The 18,931-nt window shown below is 39.6% G+C and overlaps 1 protein-coding gene across 1 annotated transcript in view; it reads right to left on the reverse strand.

Moving 5' to 3' along the window:
- The window catches only part of ephb2b (eph receptor B2b), a 163,780-nt gene extending 152,189 nt beyond the window's left edge, over window positions 1-11,591 (reverse strand). The window contains 1 exon segment of the mRNA XM_048254736.1: window positions 11,441-11,591. Coding sequence (XP_048110693.1) covers window positions 11,441-11,492 — 52 coding nt within the window. The 5' untranslated portion in view covers window positions 11,493-11,591.
- Window positions 11,592-18,931: the final 7,340 nt, after the last annotated feature.

Raw genomic sequence — 18,931 nt, forward strand, 5'->3', positions numbered from 1 at the left:
TTTGCACTGACCCCTTGCCTGTGGCGTTTCATTTTATCTCCTCACTTTTGTGTTTTAGTACCACAGGTTTTACACACATGCTCTTCCCATGGCATTTGTATTATCATCATGCAGGGTTGTCAGGACAACCAACTTCCTCAAAACATCCTGTAATGAGTCAGTCATTAAGTAAGTGAATGTTGGCTGAATGTATACATGGATGGTTTAACTACTCTCAGCAGAGAAGGGAGAGGAAATTACTTGGTTAAAGAGCAGGGACTCTAAAGGTGCCCTTTGTTGAGGTTGGAAGTTTTTTTTTCTTTTATGATTCATGATCCTTGTGAATTAATCTGGAAACAACAGAAGATTAGGAGCCGCTTTATGAAAGTAGTCAAGTCACAGCCATGGGCCAAATCAGTTAATTATCTCTGTTAATTCCCTATGTGGAAGGCTAATGCAATTATATGCAAACAAATACCTCAAGTGCTACACTGCTTAATGTTCTCTCTCTCTCTCTCTCTCCAGGTCTCCTTTTACCTCCCTCTCTCGCTCCCTCTTTTGCCTTCTGTCTTTTGAGAGACCGATCTTGTTATTAAGAAGCTCTATTCTTAACTATTCCCTCATGGCCATCTCCTTTGTCGGAACTGGAACTAATATCGCTTTATGTGCCCAATGAAGCAAACACTGTCCATTTAAATCATACGTTTATGCAAAACTGACCATTACTTTAATTTTGACTTTAATTTCTTTTTCTCACAGGTCTAGTTACATGTCGAGTGCTTTTCATGGCCATTCAGAAGCAGACAAATTTAATAGCAGGCAGAAATGAAGGCCTTCTGTGCACATCAAAGAGCAGATATAAAAGTGCAGTTCATTGCATTACGCAAGGCATTAATAGTAAAGGATTCAAAAAACCTGAAATACGCCAAGGAGGTTTGTAGGGCTCGTGAATGGAGTCAGGAGAGACTCCTGAAGAGACTTAACTTGACTTAAGGGCGTACTGTGACACCAAGGATTTCATGAATCAGTTTGGAGAGCGCTGTACAAGTTAAGCCTCAAATTAGGGTTTTAAAAATCAACCTGAGCAGTCGTACAGCACTGCATAAATAAAAAATTGCATGGGCTAATGTATAACAGCTAATCAACTGTGTGGCAATCACCCTCGGCCTTCATTTGAAGCGTTCTCCAGGCAGCCTGAGTTGATTACCCGAGAGTTGCGAAAATGTCACGTGTTTAGTCACGGCACGATGGCAGCCCTTATTTCACCGCAGTGCTTGTTGTCTTGTTTTCACCGGCCACAACACCCCCACCCCACGGCGATAAAGACAAGTGTCATCTGTTACCACAGCACTGTGGCTGGCGAAGCCCTGCCGCTAACCACATAAAGACATGTCCATTCGCCGGGAGCGACATCACTGGACAGTGGCAGAGACAGATTACCCCATAGCTTTAAGGGAAAGGAGGGTACATTTTGTTTGTCCTGTCCTGTGCCAAACCTGTTAGCCATGTTTGGTGAGAAGGAATTAGGTTCTAGACATACCACAAAGCTCTCTGAATGCAGATGTCCAGCACATTACTGTAGCTTACTCTAGTCACACCAACAGGAGTTACACAAAGGCCACAGAGGAACTCCTTGCAGAGAGAAAAGGCCTCAAACAGGAAGGCAGCAGGGGAGACACGAGAGGGAGAGCACTGGTGAATGCACATCACGTAGGCTTTGCAACCACAGCAGCTGTGGGGATAGTGATGGTGCAGGTGAAAATGGCTGGTCTCTTTTTTGTTGTTGAAGTAATCATATGAAGGGATGCAATCAGGGTGGCATTGTTTCTGAGAGCTCTGGGGTTGAGCTGGCTGAGACTGTGATGGCAATGCCAGCTCACTATAACTCCCTCTGCCAAATCACCACAGCACCAGCGAGACTTTCTTTTTTCAGAAGAATACCAAAATGGCCACCTTGAGCAAATTGTATGCCACTTTAATTGATGTCATTGTGACTGAACACTGTTGGTCCTACAACACATGCAAAAACTTGAATCTTGCCCTGGGTGGCAGTTGTTCTGGGTGAAATCTGGTAATCAGTCAAATTCACACTGAAAAGCCTTGCACTGAAATCAGACTCACATATAGCATAAAATGGTCAGTCATCATTATTATGGAATCAGACATGTTTGTTGATACATATGCTTTTCTATAGCAATTGTGCTATTGGCTATATCTTACATGGCTAAAGCTGCCAATGTTATTAGACTCTGCATTGTCACCCAGCATTTCAGCTGGCTTATCTATTTATATAACTGCGAAAAATGTTGATGTGTGATTACTCCACTAAGGGAAAGATCTGGAGTTAAAACAACCTGAGGTCTATTTATGGATGATAACGAATTCAAACTTTTGTTTGGAAGCAAAAATATATTGATCGGAGGGGTACTGAGCTTTACCCTATAGGGACCCTATCCAGGCTACCACCGAAGTATGAGGCTAATTGGAGCTTTGTCAGTGGTTGGAAAATAGCGATTTATTTTGATGTAGCTCCATGCCCGCTGCTACAGGCTATAAACCATTTTTGTTCCAAATGCAAACAATGGTCTGGCTGAAAACTTCTCTGATTAACGTCATTTTGCTTCCAAACTAAAGTTTGTACTCGTTATCATCCATAAATAGACCCCAGGTTATTTTAACTCTGGATCATTCCTTTAAGGCCCATGTACCAATACAGTGTAAATATTTTTGAAGAGTACTAGTTTTCACATGTACATTATGTCTTTACACAGATGCTTTAACAAACCAAGGTTGCTGTTTTCACCCTAGAGGCTTTCATCTGGCTTGCACATCATGTCAAAGGCAGGATTCATTTCAGTTTGTATTGACTCCGGGGGTTGTGGGAGTCAACACGTGTTGGCACTTGTATCGGATTGCACACTGATTTTGTTTACATCTGACCAACAGTCTCTGATTTCATTTTTTTTTAACATAGGTGTCATTACACATGGAGCCATCCTTGTCCTTCAACCACAGAATCACAGAAATGCTTTGCTCTACATGGCATTGACCGAGACCAGTGGCAGTGTGCACACACCTGTGTCCGTGATTGATAACCTTTAAATCACTTTGCCATATTTTAAAGGATTGTTCATGTCAGGAGCAAGGTGACTGCTCCCAGGAGTGTCCGCCTTGTCTCTGACGGCAAGTCGACAGGGCCACAAGACCACTTTATAGTTTTTCACCCTGCAAGCTGAGCTGGAAAATCTTTGCCTCTCTCTCTTCCCATGTACAGCATTTGCATACAGGAACGAACACAGGGCCAGTATTCTTTCGAGATTTTAATTGGCTACTTAGCCTACACATGTGACGTCCCATGGGAATGCAGTTGATCTGCAGGGAACTTGTGATCTTGAGATGTATAAAGACATTTAATTGGGCCGTAATTGGATGTCATAAATATGCTTTCTGATTCATACCTGTTAAAGCCAGTCACTGTAAAAAACCTGATTTAGTAATAAAAAATATTTCCTTCTTCTTTTGATACTTTTCATGGTTCATACCAAGCACTTATGTCTGTAGGGATTTAATGCAATTACGGTTATTCAATTAGCTCCTAAAACTTAATTAGCTTCAGCCCTTACGGTGCAGCATAAACTACTGTAAAGCCACCAGCTGAGGTGTGCTGTTGGCAAAAACAAGAACATCAGAGTGAACGGGGTTGGGGAGGGGTGCAGCCAGATGTGAGAGCCACTGCTGTATGATGTCTCCTAGCTCTGCTTCGCTGGCTTTCCATTTCATTTTGAGCCCTGTTTCCTCCTTCTGCCATTTTCTTATTCTCCACCCAAAAGGTTTGCCTTCACGCTCCTGCTAAAATTACATGAATGTGTCAGTGAGGTTTGCTGCATGTGCAGGCTATCCCCACCACTTCCCCAGACCTAGATCTCAGTTTAAACACTCAGTCACTACAGGGAGCTCACAGGCAACTGTGTACGGTCTGTCGCTGCACTTGGACCAGACTTGCCGGCTACCATGGTGCTGTGGCTAAGCATCTGGAAAAATCTGCTTCTGAGTGTCTCAATCAGACCTCAATTAGAGCTAGCATCTCCAAGCCAGACTGCATCATTGTGTCTGAGCGACAACACTCTGGCTAACCTACACACTGAAAGCATCTGTGAGCAATAGAAGGCTCTCACAAGTGTAAATAAGGGGACAGGCACAGATAAAATTATAAGCTAATCAAGCTGCAATTTAGCTTCACCCGCGCCGCAAAGACCAGCATGGTCGCCAAACGTCAAATATTCCACTGAGAGGCACTATACAAATAATGTTAATGTGCATGTTATTGTATTATGATTGAAAACTAGTCCTTACAAAGGGCATTAGTCACACAGTGGTGTGGGCCTCAGTGAGCTGAGCTGTGTTCCTGACGGCAGATTGAAACAATTACAGCCTGAAGGTGGAACAACACAGCTATCATTTACCCATTTGAAGAAAAACAACACCCAAAAAAACTCTCATGACCTTACAACCCCACCTTCAACTGATCCTTAGTAAAGAATACAATTTTCTGTAACATATAGGACTTCAATTGTCCCCTTTCACTAAACTACTCCCAGTATTGGGGCAAAAGAAAAGCTGGAGAAAAGCAAAGAGAGAGAGAGTGAGAGACAGAAAGAGAGAGAGAAAAAAGACAGAGAGAGAGAAAGAAAAGCAAGTTTATGGTGAAATTCTATACTGTTCCCATAAGACGTCAATAGGTACTGTAGCTTTCAGTGCAGAGCTCGTGTTTTTGGCATAATGTTCATAGCATGTGGAGAATTGAGTGACTTATTCCTTAAAATGTGTTTTGCACACATTGAGAACATTTGCGTACATGCATCTGATGTTCGGCTAATCAGCATTGTTGAGTTAAATCAAGGATGTTTAGGCTGCACATTTCTCCCTCTAGAAATTAACCTACTTTCACGAGCAGCATTACGCCGTCCTCAGTGAATCTTCTCATCTGCAGCTACTACAAAGAGGTGCCCTACAGCATCCCAATCAACAACAACAAGCAGGAGAAAACAGCACAAGCACCACTGGCGCTCCGTACAAATTCCTATCCCTTGATTAAAATTTCACTCAGGAAATCTAATTCATGGAAACTTATCAGAACCACAGAACAGACGCAAAAAAAAAAAAGCTCTTTAAGCCATTTCTTCAAACTGAATTGGAATCAGTAAAATTCAGCAAAAATACATGCCAGTCCAGTAGACCACACACACCTCTATCATTAAAACGTCACAGTGCTACTGGGCATGCCCAGAATACACAGCCAGCCGTAGATCAAAAAGCCCGGTCTGTCTCCATCAGTGTATGCCTCCTCATGTGTCCCTCTCCAGTGCCTCCACTGAGCAGACAGAAAACCAGTCTTATGTGGCCTCCACTCTCCCACTCGAGTCTCTGTTTAGTGATTCATTCAAAATCATTATTCATAAATAAATGGCCCTACTGCAGCTTTTGAGAGGAGATTCCTAATCGTCACCGGGGGAGGGGGGGGTGTGGAGCTTGCTTGCTTCCCTCAGTCTGTGGCTTTCCTTTTGCTGGCTGTCTCATTGTGTGTCTGGGGGTAGCAGCACATATTCTCTGTCCAATCCCATACAAAAGACGGAGACTCGCTCTGTGACTGAGTATCCCACTGTGGGGATTTTGATTGGAGCTGCACAAGTTTTACTTTCCTGACGCTGGTGCTAAAATCACTTGTAAGCCACTGAGTAAACATTTAATTGGAAAAACAGCTGGTCAAGTTTTCGTACTACTGCTCTGGATATTTCAGAGCTTGTCCGTGTCTAAATGTGAAGGAGTGTAGTTTCTCAATTAGAGATTAATGGTATAAAAATTACATTTCAAATATAATAAACTGTGTATTTTAATTTATGAGTAAATTACCCATACCTATTGGTGTTTGCAGGGCTATGTGGGAGCAAATCTGTCCACGTCTAAGTGGTGAATAATTTATCCCCCCCTGCTGGACCTGCTGATTACTGTATGCAGAACGTGTGGTGAGTGAGATGACCTAATACATAAAAATAATAGATTTCCCAGTCACCCAGTGAGACAACATTGATCTTGTGTGTATTATTAAAGCTACGACACAATCAGAGCAGCAATGATTGAATGTGTTTTTCACTCCAAGAGAATAGGTCGTTAACAATTCTCTATTTTTCTGCTCCTTTATTTTTAAAGCCTCCAGTCCAGCACATTACTATGTAATAACACCTTCAAAAAACAACAACAACAACAACAAAAAGAAGGGCAGCACCAAACACTACTACCATGTTGATGACGTCATCCGTCACCAGAGACCAGTGGTTTGTGTACGGGGCATTCCCCAGCATTTGCCTGCTTCCCTCACATTCCACCCATCCCAATCCCAGCCCCAAACCCCCCATGACGCATCGGCAAGGTACCCCGTGCATGTCCCCGAAACGTGACACCAGCCCTCGCGAGAAACAACTGGTACCAGCACTAATTGAAATTTTGCATGCAAAGTGACAATAGCCGGGCCCTGGGCAGCGTGGATTAGGGCTGTGAATGGGGGCTCATTCTTTGTCAAAGCCCTGGTGGAGGCTGGCGTGCAGACGAGCTCTCTGCATCTGCTCGTCACTGGGCCGACTGAGAAAGCACAGAACTGGGAACGCCGCTCATTTTACCTTTATTTAATCCTGTTTCAGAGCCCCCCCATAAAAAAACAAGCGCACACACACACACACACACACACACACACACACACACACTGTACACACACATACACACACACAAACATTCCACCTTCCAGCTTGCTGTCTTTTGTTCCCCATCCAAAATTGTGTGTGTGTGTGTGTGTGTGTGTGTGTGTGTGTGTGTGTGTGTGTGTGTGTGTGTGTTTTGTCTATGTAGGCTCACAGTTAAACAGCCCACATTCGGGTTACAGTTTTAAAATGGACTGCTTGAATTAACATTTGAAAGCAGCTTATTCAGACTTGGCAAAGATTTTCAAACGGAAATCTTGATAAAAACAGCCATGTTAACAAACAAATAATTTCATTGATCTGCTACAACGGCGGTGGAATTTGGCAGTGTGGAACGTGTTATACCTGCTGTGAGTGAAAGCAAAATAAGGTTGGAAATGTTATGAGTACAGCAAACAAATCATGCTAAAAGAGTCTTTTGGACTTTTTAAAGTTTAGCACACCTTGATTGGTAATTTAACGAAACTGTTGCTGAGACATTTCACTAAATATATATATTTCAAACTCACAAACTGTGTTCGTGTTTTTTTGTAAGCAATCGTTCTGAAAATTACAGAGGACGCAATGTGATATTCCAATTAAAGACAGGACACACTCGGCTGTAATGCTCTAAAGTCAGAAAAGTATCGCCGTAAAAGCTTTCATCTAGCCTCTCGATTCTGATAATATTATCAGTTTTCATGAACACATTTTAGTCAAAGTAATATCTAATCTGACAAAAATATTTAGTCGATAATTAGGTTTTAAAGGTGAAGATGATGATATAATGTTTTATTAAGTCAGTTTTACACAAGGTACCAATCCATAAATAAAAGTGTAAGACACTAACAATGTGCAACAGAGACCATGCTGGGTTTTTTTATTTCCTTTAAGAGGATGCTGTTTCAGTAGCACAAAATGGCTTTGAACTTGTGCAATGTAAACCTACAGAGAGCTGCTAATCTGACAAAAAACACTTTGGTTAAATTGAAACTAAAATTTAAATAATAAACTTGGCACACTGAATGACAATCACACCACAATAAATCACAATCACTTTAACATTGGCTAAATAAAATAGTGACCATAAGTGGTATTTTTTTCAAGCTCGGAGTCAGTTTTCGACCCAGTTAAAAATGAGCGCAGGTTCTGCTCAACCCTCTGTCCTCTTGACTGGACAATTAATTAATGTGCGTGGGCCTAAAATGCCATCAGCAGCTCTCCGCTCTGCGACCAAATATGAACCTGCCGTCTCAAATGTGGTTCTAGGTTTTAAAAAAATCACAATGGAATTAAATCTACGAGGATTCGACAAATTATATAACCACCCAGTGGTCTATAACCACAACCCATTTTGCTTTGCATTTGCTAGGAATTTTTGAGGTTGCCAGTTATATAAAGAGTCCTCCATTGCATTCTAATCCTCAATGAAATGAGTGGATGTGTAAATACTAGAAGACTGCCGTGTAGACCCTGTCTATCCCACACTGATGAACGTGTTGAGTGAGTATATCGGGACTAGTTCAACACACCTGATATGCAGGCGTTGTGGTTTCATTAATTAATTATGCGCCGATGAATTACACAGGCTAATTGAAAACACACCTCACTCTGAAACTGCCAGGAATCAAAAGCAAGCTGATGAAAAAAAGAGTGTGCCTCATGGAAAGAACAGCGTAACATCAAAGCCAACACAGTACAACTAGATCATATTAAATAAAAACATCACAGAAGGCAAAGCTCACATGTCACTTGCTGAGCAATCTTTAAATCATTAATCAAATTCAGAACACTTTATGAAAAATAATCCGCCTAAGGAGTAATTTGTTTAAAAGCTAGTTAGGAGGCACACCCACAGACTAACGGCAACTAATTTATGTTTTCTCTACTGACGATTTAACAAATAAAAAAACAGTGATGTAACTCATGGTCCTAACAATAAAACAAACTTTTTTCCCCTCTGATATTAACATGTCGCCAAAATTGTACAATTGTTAAAGACCAAATTCAAGATGTTTTCTTGTTTAAAAATTCAAACAGAGATCATCTTCCATTCCAAATTTGTGATAAAAATCATGACAGAATTAATCTATATTTAGTATACAGACTTTAAATGGTTTAATTTAGTGAAACCATTTCAACAGTGTAATCAACATTTAGATTGGGAACATAAAAACAAAAATGATTAAATGTAATTTCACAAAATATCTTGTAGCGTGTTTTTTTTTTTTTTTTTTTTAAGAGTCACTGTGACCTCTTTTTTCAACTCTTGATTTTTCATACGTGGCTTAATGCTGCTTGTTCATTGGCTGACAAGCTAGGGTGACATCAAGCGGAAGATCCGCGAAAAGAAAAAGCAACCATTCACAACACTGAAATTCACGATCGTCACAAATGTAGTTTCAGCAACCGAAGATTTCACGAGTTAAATCTGTCACAGAAACGTTTTTCAAAAAAAAGGCCTATCTTGTCTATTACAAGTTACTTCCTACAATATACAAATACTACATCTACAATAATTGATGCGTATCTTCTTATTCCCTTTCTTTTTAATGAGAGACGAAAGAGGGGACAAAAACCTTGGTAAAGTAGGCCTACGCATACCCACGGAGCATAACCACACACATGAAAAGCATACTAAGATAGGGCCCCCATCAACAGACAGCCATTCTGTGCTACACAGCCTTAATATCTTCTTTCCTTTTTGACAGTGCCTTCTCATGAAGCAGTGTTTACATTCAAAAAGAGAGAAAAAAGAGACCACTAGGGTGCCACGTTGTGTCCTGGAATTAGCCGGAAAAAAAGAGAGAGAGATCAGAGCAAAATGTCTGCCATGAAAGTCTGCCATCCCCACCCCATATGGAGATATCTCAAGCATAGCCTAAAGCATAGAGGCATGCTTGAAACGGGCATCTTGCACAAATCTTTTACTTCTATTACTAACCCTGGGCTAGTTGCCAATGGCTTCCCACACAAAAGTATTGTTTTTTGCCACGCAAGATCATCAACAGACAATTCAAACCTCGATAGTGACATTTTTATTTATTTTTTGCTACTGAATTCTGTTTAGAATTGAATGGGTTTCTTTATCATTACTTGATGCCTTTCAATTCATAATTTCAATTTACAATCACCTGTAATAGATTAATAGTGACAAGTAATGTAATTGTCAGTGTTTTGTCGTTAAGTTGTTATAATCACTTTGTAATTGCATGAATTGCACTAAAGTCTGATACTTCTAAACCACAAAGCACTTCATTGTAGATTTGGCTGTAAATCCGAACAGAATAAATGTGTGTTTAAAAGCACATAAGGTATACATAGTGCAGCGCCTAATTTCGACACAGCACTGGCAAGATTGTAAAAACTTACTCTAAATACTTCTGGGTTATATTAAAATGCATCTTATTTCAATTAATGTGTGCATGATGGTGATATATGGTGAACTGTGAAAAATATTTCATGATTTACTTCATGTTTGCAGTCCAGAATCTCCAGATTACTACATCCAAGTGTAGGCCTTAATAATATTAATAAGCTGGTGAGGTGCTATTGCTGTTGCTTTTCCATTATTTTTTTTTTTCAGTTTTTTCTGTGCATTACTTCATCCAATTCAACTTGGAACACAGGATACCAACCCAAAGATTCACAGAAGTGTTTCGCCGAGCAGTGACTGACAAGAACTTTCCTCTGAATTTCATACTTCAGTTTGATTTCCTGACTAAATTGCATTTATTGACATCATGGCTTTTCTCCTTAGCTTTTCACAATGATTTATTCTGAGATGAAATGTTATTAATGGCAGGTACCATAGACATGTGCAATGTTACTACTGGAGTTGGAGACACCAGTCTTGACGTTCGTGCTGAGTGCGCTACCTGCTCACAGGAGACGGCCTTAGCGAGAGCCACGAGAGGCTCATTTACCCCATGGACAGAATGAACTCTTCACGCATGGAAATGGCAGAGGATTAATTTATTCAGCGGAAACTGCAAATCATTAGGACCTGGTCTATGCGACAGCTTAATTGTTTGTGTGGACATTGAACAAATAACTAAACCCTTTCAAGCTGCCTGAAATATGAGCGTGTGTCGCATACTGAAGACCTGTTCCATTGTCCTACAGGACAGGCTAAATAGAAGCATCATAGCCGTTGAAGAAGAGAGCACACTCATGTATATGCATACCACGTATACTATACATGTTGATGGGAGCAGCGTAAAGTATAATTGATATTTGAAAAATCATGTCATGAGTCAATCGCCTATGCTTGTGTTCTCTGAAGAGAGCGACGTGCTTTAGCGTAAGCGAAGTAGTGCACCATTGCAAAGTGTTTTTTCCCCATAAGTACATCTAATCACAGAACCTGAAAATTACACAATGGCATGGTCGGTCAGAAACCAAATGGTTAACACTGTTAAACGATAAGAAATTACTTTGAGAGATGCAATGAACCTGCGCGGTTTCGGGCACAGGAACCTGACGTTACTCTTTTAACCAGCGAGTGTATCCTTCTGTTACCAGGACAAAAAGAAAAAGAAAATATCATTACAAAGCCTAGTGCTTGTTCCCGCAAACAAATGCTCTTTGCGTTTTTTCCCTCTTGTTATTAAGCTTAACACTGATTGTGCGTCCCCTTGCTCTTGGAAGGCGTTCAAAACATAACATGCCGTAACCATAAACTCTCGGCAAGATGCTGTGAAAACCTAATCGTGGTAACCATATCTTACCTTCAACAGCCAATGCCGTGGGTAGTATCCATAAAATCCATAGGATATCCATTATTGGTTTCTCAGGGCGAAATTATAAAAAAGTCCAGGCATTCAAATAAAAGAAGTCCTGAAAGCCATTGAGAGCACAAGCTCGTAGGGACAAGCAGACTTTCACCTTCAATTGAATGAATGTGATGCCATAGACGAGAACTAAAATCCGAAGCAAGTTTGGGCGAGACCAAACACAACAGACAAAGGGGAGCGCTGTGTCCTGCGATCATAGAGTCTTATTGTAAATTAAGTGAGACCTATATTTTAGAAATAATGTTATATGTGTCAATTTATTCAAGGTCTATAATTCGACAGCACATCACCGTGTGCAGTTTTAATGTTTGTAAATAAAACCTGTGCACCAGCGACCTCCCGAGTGAGCAAATATCTGTATTCTCGCTGTCAATCAGTGAGATAAAGAACCACTACTTTGCTCGTCTAAAAGATACTTCATTTTTTTCGGAATACTTGGAGACATGAATGAATGGCGGTCGCAAAGTGTGTATAGAGGTATGTTTTTTTTATGTTAATGTTTTGAGTAGTAGCCTAACATAGACGTTACGCAGACGTGTGTTTTCAAACGATGGAGATGATTCCCCCCACTGTCTGAATAGAAATTAATGAGGATAAATTGCCATACTGCACGATCGAAATCCACGACTTGGTTTTGAGGTCATGGGTAGGCTACATTTACAGCGATTGTTTAGAAACTTGCAGCTCAATCTTTTATTCGTGTTTTGTTAGTTTTACTGCTGCATGTTTTGGCCTAAATATTTATTTTTTGCTTAGGCTACTGTAACTTGATAAACTTTTTGACCACGTAGGCCATTTTGATTAAACATATGAGTCAAATTAATAATAGCCTACATTTGATATCTAGTGTACCCTAGCCTTTTAATGCATTTTGGATAGCCTAATTCGAAATTAAACATAAATTCATAGACCTATCCTCACAGAATAACGTGAAAATGTATGGTCCAAAATGTAGGCCTTCTGTTATTATTTCCTAATTCATGTTCAGAATTTGAATTTAGTAGCCTACTTTGAGTGTGATCTTAATGTCACTATCAGCCAACAGGTCAGTATTGAACTATTGCTAAATTCAGTTTACACAGCCACCTGTAAGCAAATATAATGTCACATTTGCTGCCTTTAAACTCCAGAAAAAAGATGAATTATGATTTGGAATTTGAAATATCACTGGCATGTAAGACAACAGTAGGATATGAATAAATTATTAAATGTTATGAATGAACGTGCATATATTGATGTATTTTTGGCATAAACATTAAGTGACACTGTGTCACCGACCTTAAAATAAATAATAGTTAGGGGTGCTAGAATGGTTAGGTAAGAGTATGTATTCTGTGCCATATTGCTGTTGTGTGCTAAAGGGATCTCCAAATTATAGGTATAAGTGACCTATTTTAAATCATGATGTTTTCATGGTTATTCTGTTATACATTCGCCTGTAATTGCCATTATCATTACATCGGTGTATCTTTTGGCACAGATGTATGGAGGGAAAGATTTGGCAGGCTCAAAGGTGTCAGTGGACCTGATCTCTCCCCAAAAATGAACCTTTGGGTGAATGAAGCATAACATGCCTACTCTTCTATGTCATGAGGGTGCTTGACTGCAGTAGCTTGTCATGTAAAATTCAAATAACTCCATCCATCGAAAATAAGATTCTCAGACAGAGCTATTGGTCTATCGGGCTATAGGTTATCCTTAATTGTGCATGAGATGATGTTAAGAATAAATCTAAGGCCCATTTGCCAAGAAAATGTTTGTGTGTGTGTGTGTGTGTGTGTGTGTGTGTGTGTGTGTGTGTGTGTGCAGCTTACTTCACAAAGTTATATATCATAATTCAGACTGAATTTTCATCTTAGCACTTGATGGACAGACATAGATAGATAGATAGATAGATAGATAGATAGATAGATAGATAGCAGATGCATTAGTAATTGACACAAAGTATTGATCATGATATAGGAGAGGTAAGATAAGGTAAAGATAAACGATAAGGTAAGAAAAAAAATGCCTGACTGTGCTTTCTTGGGAACTACTGTAGAGTTGTATTCCTGTAACCTACCCTCCCTCCATTGCCCTTGATGGAGGACCTTGATGCAATGTAGACGTGGTCCCTGGTGACTCCTATGGGGTCCCAACAACACATGGCATGAGTTTAATGTTATACAGTTTCAATCGTTAAACAGGTTTTCCTGTTTAACAAAGTACGGCAATAAGTATGTGGTGGAATTTAGGCAATAAGTTCCACATGCTATCAAAACAAGTGCCTTTGTACCGATCATATCATGCTAACATTCCTTCACAGAACTCACTGAAAAGCAACCGAGAACAATTATATCATTTTAAGTGATGTTTAAGCTATTAAAACATAGAATGATCTCTTAAAAGATTGTCACTCTCATGTTACTCTACAACATGCATGGACTCAGTCGATCAGTTAATGAATAGGTACTGTAGCAAAGTAAGTCAAATTTTAAACAAAATTACTTAGTTAAAGTTAAAGTTAAACTCACATGTACGTCCTCATCTCAGCATAACTGTATGAAAACTAAGAGGCTCTTTTTAATGCATCCTGAATCAGGTGAAAAGTGATAGTATTTTTATACACCCCCCACTTCACCCCCACCCCAAAACAAGCCTAATATATTTATCAGACTTGTGCCGCTATAACTGCTAATTACTTTGAATTTATTCCATCATGAATTTCAATGTTATGAGCCATTCTATACAAGCTTTGAGACGTCCCTTAAAAAGTGACATATCAGATGTCAGCCATTCACTCCTCCCTGGTGAAGCAAAGCCCAGAAACCCTAAACCTTTACAAAATGGGGACTGTTTAATGGGAGATACCTGTAGCTACAATGAAATTTGACATAAAAAATACATAGTGACTCCTGTCCAGAATCATGAACTACACTCTTTTGAAAACACTAGCAATCTATACATGCTATAATAATCCATGTAACTACTATAGCAATCACAACTCTAACAATCTCTACATGCCATACCAATCTCAAGACTACTCATCTTTCTTCCCCCTTTAAACTATAATTGTCACTAATGTAGTACATGGCCTGTTCTTATGATAGCAGTGTAACATGTTATAGATAGAAGGCATACAATGCATAAATGCAGGATTATTCAATCAGAGGATACAGCAACTCTTTTTTAAGTATTCTATTATTGCAATCACGGGTGAATAATCTCTGCCAACAAGCAGGGTTTCACATTAATCAAAACAATGTTGAGGGGGTAAAAAGGAAAACCCTCAAGTAAAAGTTTTTAAAATTCCAATTACTTTCCAAATGTTTGACCCTGATAAAAAAAAAACACTGGCAATATCCCTCCCTACCCAATGAGAAAATCTCAACTGAGAGAGAGAGGGCCAGATTTTTAATTGCCAAACAACGCCTTGAACTTAGAAACCATGCTCAGGAGCGGGGTGCCTGGCTGCATGGTGCAAAACACAATTATGAGGGATTCAGGCAGAAATTCACGGCTTTGCTGTTAAATCTGTTTCATGAGGAGGATTTGCTCCGAGTAAGAATGTAGCCTGAAAACAAGCCACAATTAATCACCTCAAGTCACTTAAAAGCAGCCCACTAAGCCTCACACATGCAAAATTGAGCTGGCACATCAGTCGGCCGACAGTGGTTGGCAACACTGGTTACCTTTTTCCCTCAAACACAGCTTGGAAGTAGAAATGAGTGAAGAAATGAGAGAAATGTAGAAGCTATAAAAGAGTGGCTCGAGATGGCCCGAGTGTAGAATACTGATGGATAAGCAATTCCAGTTGTCATTTTTGGTTGGTGAGAATATGACATCTGAATTTATGCTTCGCTACATGCCAGACCACAAACAGAATTTTGGAATTTCCTTAAAACGCGGAGTAGAAGTGATTTCCTGTCTCAGCGGCTGCTAGTGTAATCCCAAAGTCTCTGTAAAGGAACTAGGACATGATAGGCGAGCAAAATACCAGATTGGTGTAGAGGTGTAGAGAGAGAGAAGGAGGCAGGGGGGATATGTGTGGGAATCTCTGACCAGTGCCTATGTTGGTCAGAAGTCAAAATATCAACATCAGGAATACTTCCTTTTTTTGTGATTCTTCCTCACCAAGGAGATTTTCTTGTAATTGACAGAGGCTGAATATATATGAATCACAGATCTATTTCACTCCAGCCACCACCTCCAAGACTCTGGTAACCAATGTGTTTAACTGGGCAGACATCCGATATTATGATATTAATGTGACGATATATGCTGGTTATAAAATGTCAAACCACAGCTTTAGGCCTGCTGAGGTGCCGGTTTAAATAACTCCAGACCTGTAGACGGCCATTAGATTAGGTTCCTCTGGGTTGAAATCGGGTTTATTTTTGTTAATCTGTACTCTGAAGGACTATAAAAATGTCCAAAACGGAAGATATTCTTTTGGCAGTCACTCTTCGAATTCCGGTCTGTTTGAAAAAAATTGTACATATCAAAAGACGTGAAAGGGATATAAAAGTAACCATGGAAAATTCAGCTTCAGCGCTTTGACATATGTCCACTGAAACATCAAGAATAAAAGGGATTTGAATTATTTTTATTATTTCCCATGAGTAAGAGGAAGTATATACTCTTAATCGATCTCAGTCTTTCTCGTCACTCTACATAAAGTACATAAGGATTCGACAGTGTGTGGGTAAAATTACGACTTTATATCTCAACTTGGTTCTTTCCCGGATTCTACTGTACAGGTCATAAACATAAATTAGAGTACGTTCGTATCAAAGTGCTTTTATACAGCACAACATGGCGGCCTGTTTAGGCGGAGAGTCTTTGGGGAAGGGCTCGCTTCATCTTTGTCGCCATCTTGTAAAGTTTGGACGATGGATTTATTAAGAGCCTGTGACTAAATTCAGACCAAAGTTATGATACCTAACAAGCTCTCAGAAAGTATGAAGCAAATATGTGTCTCCATCATCTGCTGGCGTTACATGCTGTTCCCCCTGTCAAAACAGTGACCATTTAAAACGCCTGCTATGAAATGTGTGTATGTAGTGCGGTGTGTGAAGGCATTGCCATCGCTGCTGTCGTGCAATTTGTTTGTACTGTGACTAGCCTATGAAATAAAGCCTGGTTTATGGTCGAGTCCTATGGCTGTGTGAAGTGAAAGATTACACTGCATGTCACTGTGTAATTCATTATGTGTGTTAAGGAGCTTTGCTTTGTCACCCATTACACAAATGCCAAAGTGTTTTATGCATACTGCAAATGTTATAATCTGTGGCCAAACTGTATAATATATAGAATAAAAAAGGACTCTCTGTAATTATAGTGATTTACAAACTTAGAGTAGACCAGATGCAGGTTTAGTCAGGCACTTTAGAAAGCACAGTTGTACATATTGCACATATAACACATGGAAATGATCCAATAATTGTACATGTTTGTAGATAAGGGTGTTTACTGTGACGAGGAAGCTGTCCTTGATGTGTCAATGAACAATTTCATTGAAGTTCCTTTATGTCAAGTACCATAAAAGAGTTAAAGAGAGAGCTGAAGAACAAATTAAAATAATCTTGAACTTGTGATGATTCATATTCATGTGAGTGTACATTAATACAAATTAGAAAAACAAAATTACTTCATCATTGCAAATAGCTTATGTGGATTTTGTTTTAGTCAGGATTCAGTTCTAGTTAACCATTTGTGTACTTGTGAGAAGTTCACTTTTTCTTTACAAAAAAAACATCCATCAGTGCAATTCTCCACCCAGAACACAATCCTTGAAAGAAATTGTGAGAGATATAATAATATGTTTTTGTACAGATGCATAATGACAATGTGATTTTAATAAAAAAAATATGTGTTTTGTTCATTCTTACAATAGGCTTCTGTTGGATACATTTTTGTGATGTTTAATTGAGGCATTTCAGGTAAAGTAAAATGATTGCATGTGGCTGGAAAATTGCACTCGAATCACAAACACATTAAGACTGATTAAGAATGAAAATGTAAATGTCTCTCTTCCTTGAAGAATTGTGTTTAACCAAGCAGTAGGATTGTGTTCCTTTCACCAGTCACTGAATACAAACGCCCACCAAACTGCATCAACAGTGCCACCTACAGAAGAACACTTGGAGGTTTCCTTTTTCAAAAGTAGGTTGCTGCCTGCATGCCTTCATGTTGGACTACAGGCAAAAGTCAACAAATAAAATATTTTAAGTATATACATTGAATACATTCGATGCACATATCACTGCATTTAATTGGTGCACATGTCATGACTCATGATTGTTTTCAGTCACATTACCGGTAATTACTTTTTATGTAAAAATATATCCTATGAGAAAAACATGTTTTTCCTTCTCTAATGGCTTCAGAAGAGTTGTTGCCTGCGGAGTGTAAGAAGGGCACTAAACATGCTAAAGTGGCCAGATTCCTGTGAAGTGTCTACTTAATCCCTGACCTGGCCTTTAGACCTCTAATCTGGAGAGACCCTTCACATGTGGATTAACCCTGCAGAGGCACGCCCTACCCTCCACGCCAGATAAGGACATCGCCTGCTAGGGATGGGTATTACAGTGACACCTCAGCCATTGAGCAGAAGATTACAGCCTTGCCTTTGGCTGGACGTTTAACTCCCCTGTTGTTTTAGTAAAAGATTCAGGACGACGGGGAGATCACGCTAAAACAGCTCATCTCAGGTGTTGTGTGATAGTTGGGTCGATGACCTGTGGTTTATTCATGGTGTTGTGGTGCAGCAGATCAGAAGTGAAGAGCGCATATTTGATTCAGATATGCACAGTATACTGCAGTGTTTTTTGTATAGCTGCATCAAAGCACATGGTTTATAATACTGAGAATCATCCGATTATAGGACACCATTCCACCCTGCCAAAATTTGAATTTAGCTCCAATTAGTCTGTACAGATTTAATCACGAGGGCCAAAAACCCCTGGCATGCTTTAATTAACTTACTTGATGGATTACCACAGCGGAAAGTCTAACTTCATGGACTACTGAGCTAATTACAATTCCTAGACAACAAGGAGAAGTTGCATGCATAAAAAGAAACTTTTTGTTATATCTGCCATTTGCCACATGACAGAGATATCTCTCGGTATTCAGTGGAGGAAGATTCCACTAGTAGTAGTTCCTAATCAACGCTTGAGCATCAGTCGAAGACTCCACACATTTATAGCTTTTTTTTGTTGTGGACTGGTGTGCTGCAGGCAGCCTGGGAATAAGTATAGCCCAGAAGCTTCCTGTGGGACTCCATGGCACCAGATTTTTTTTTTTACCACCAAAATAAATCCAGCACTGTTTTTCTTTTCTTTCTTTTTTTGAAGAAAAAAAGCATTAAAAAATATCCCAATAAAAAATATCAAAATGACAGTCACAGAAAAATCCAGTGGTGTCTTAAAATGTCTGCCATTA

This window comes from Alosa alosa, chromosome 10 (genome assembly GCF_017589495.1).
Source record: "Alosa alosa isolate M-15738 ecotype Scorff River chromosome 10, AALO_Geno_1.1, whole genome shotgun sequence".
In the NCBI taxonomy this organism is placed as follows: domain Eukaryota; kingdom Metazoa; phylum Chordata; class Actinopteri; order Clupeiformes; family Clupeidae; genus Alosa; species Alosa alosa.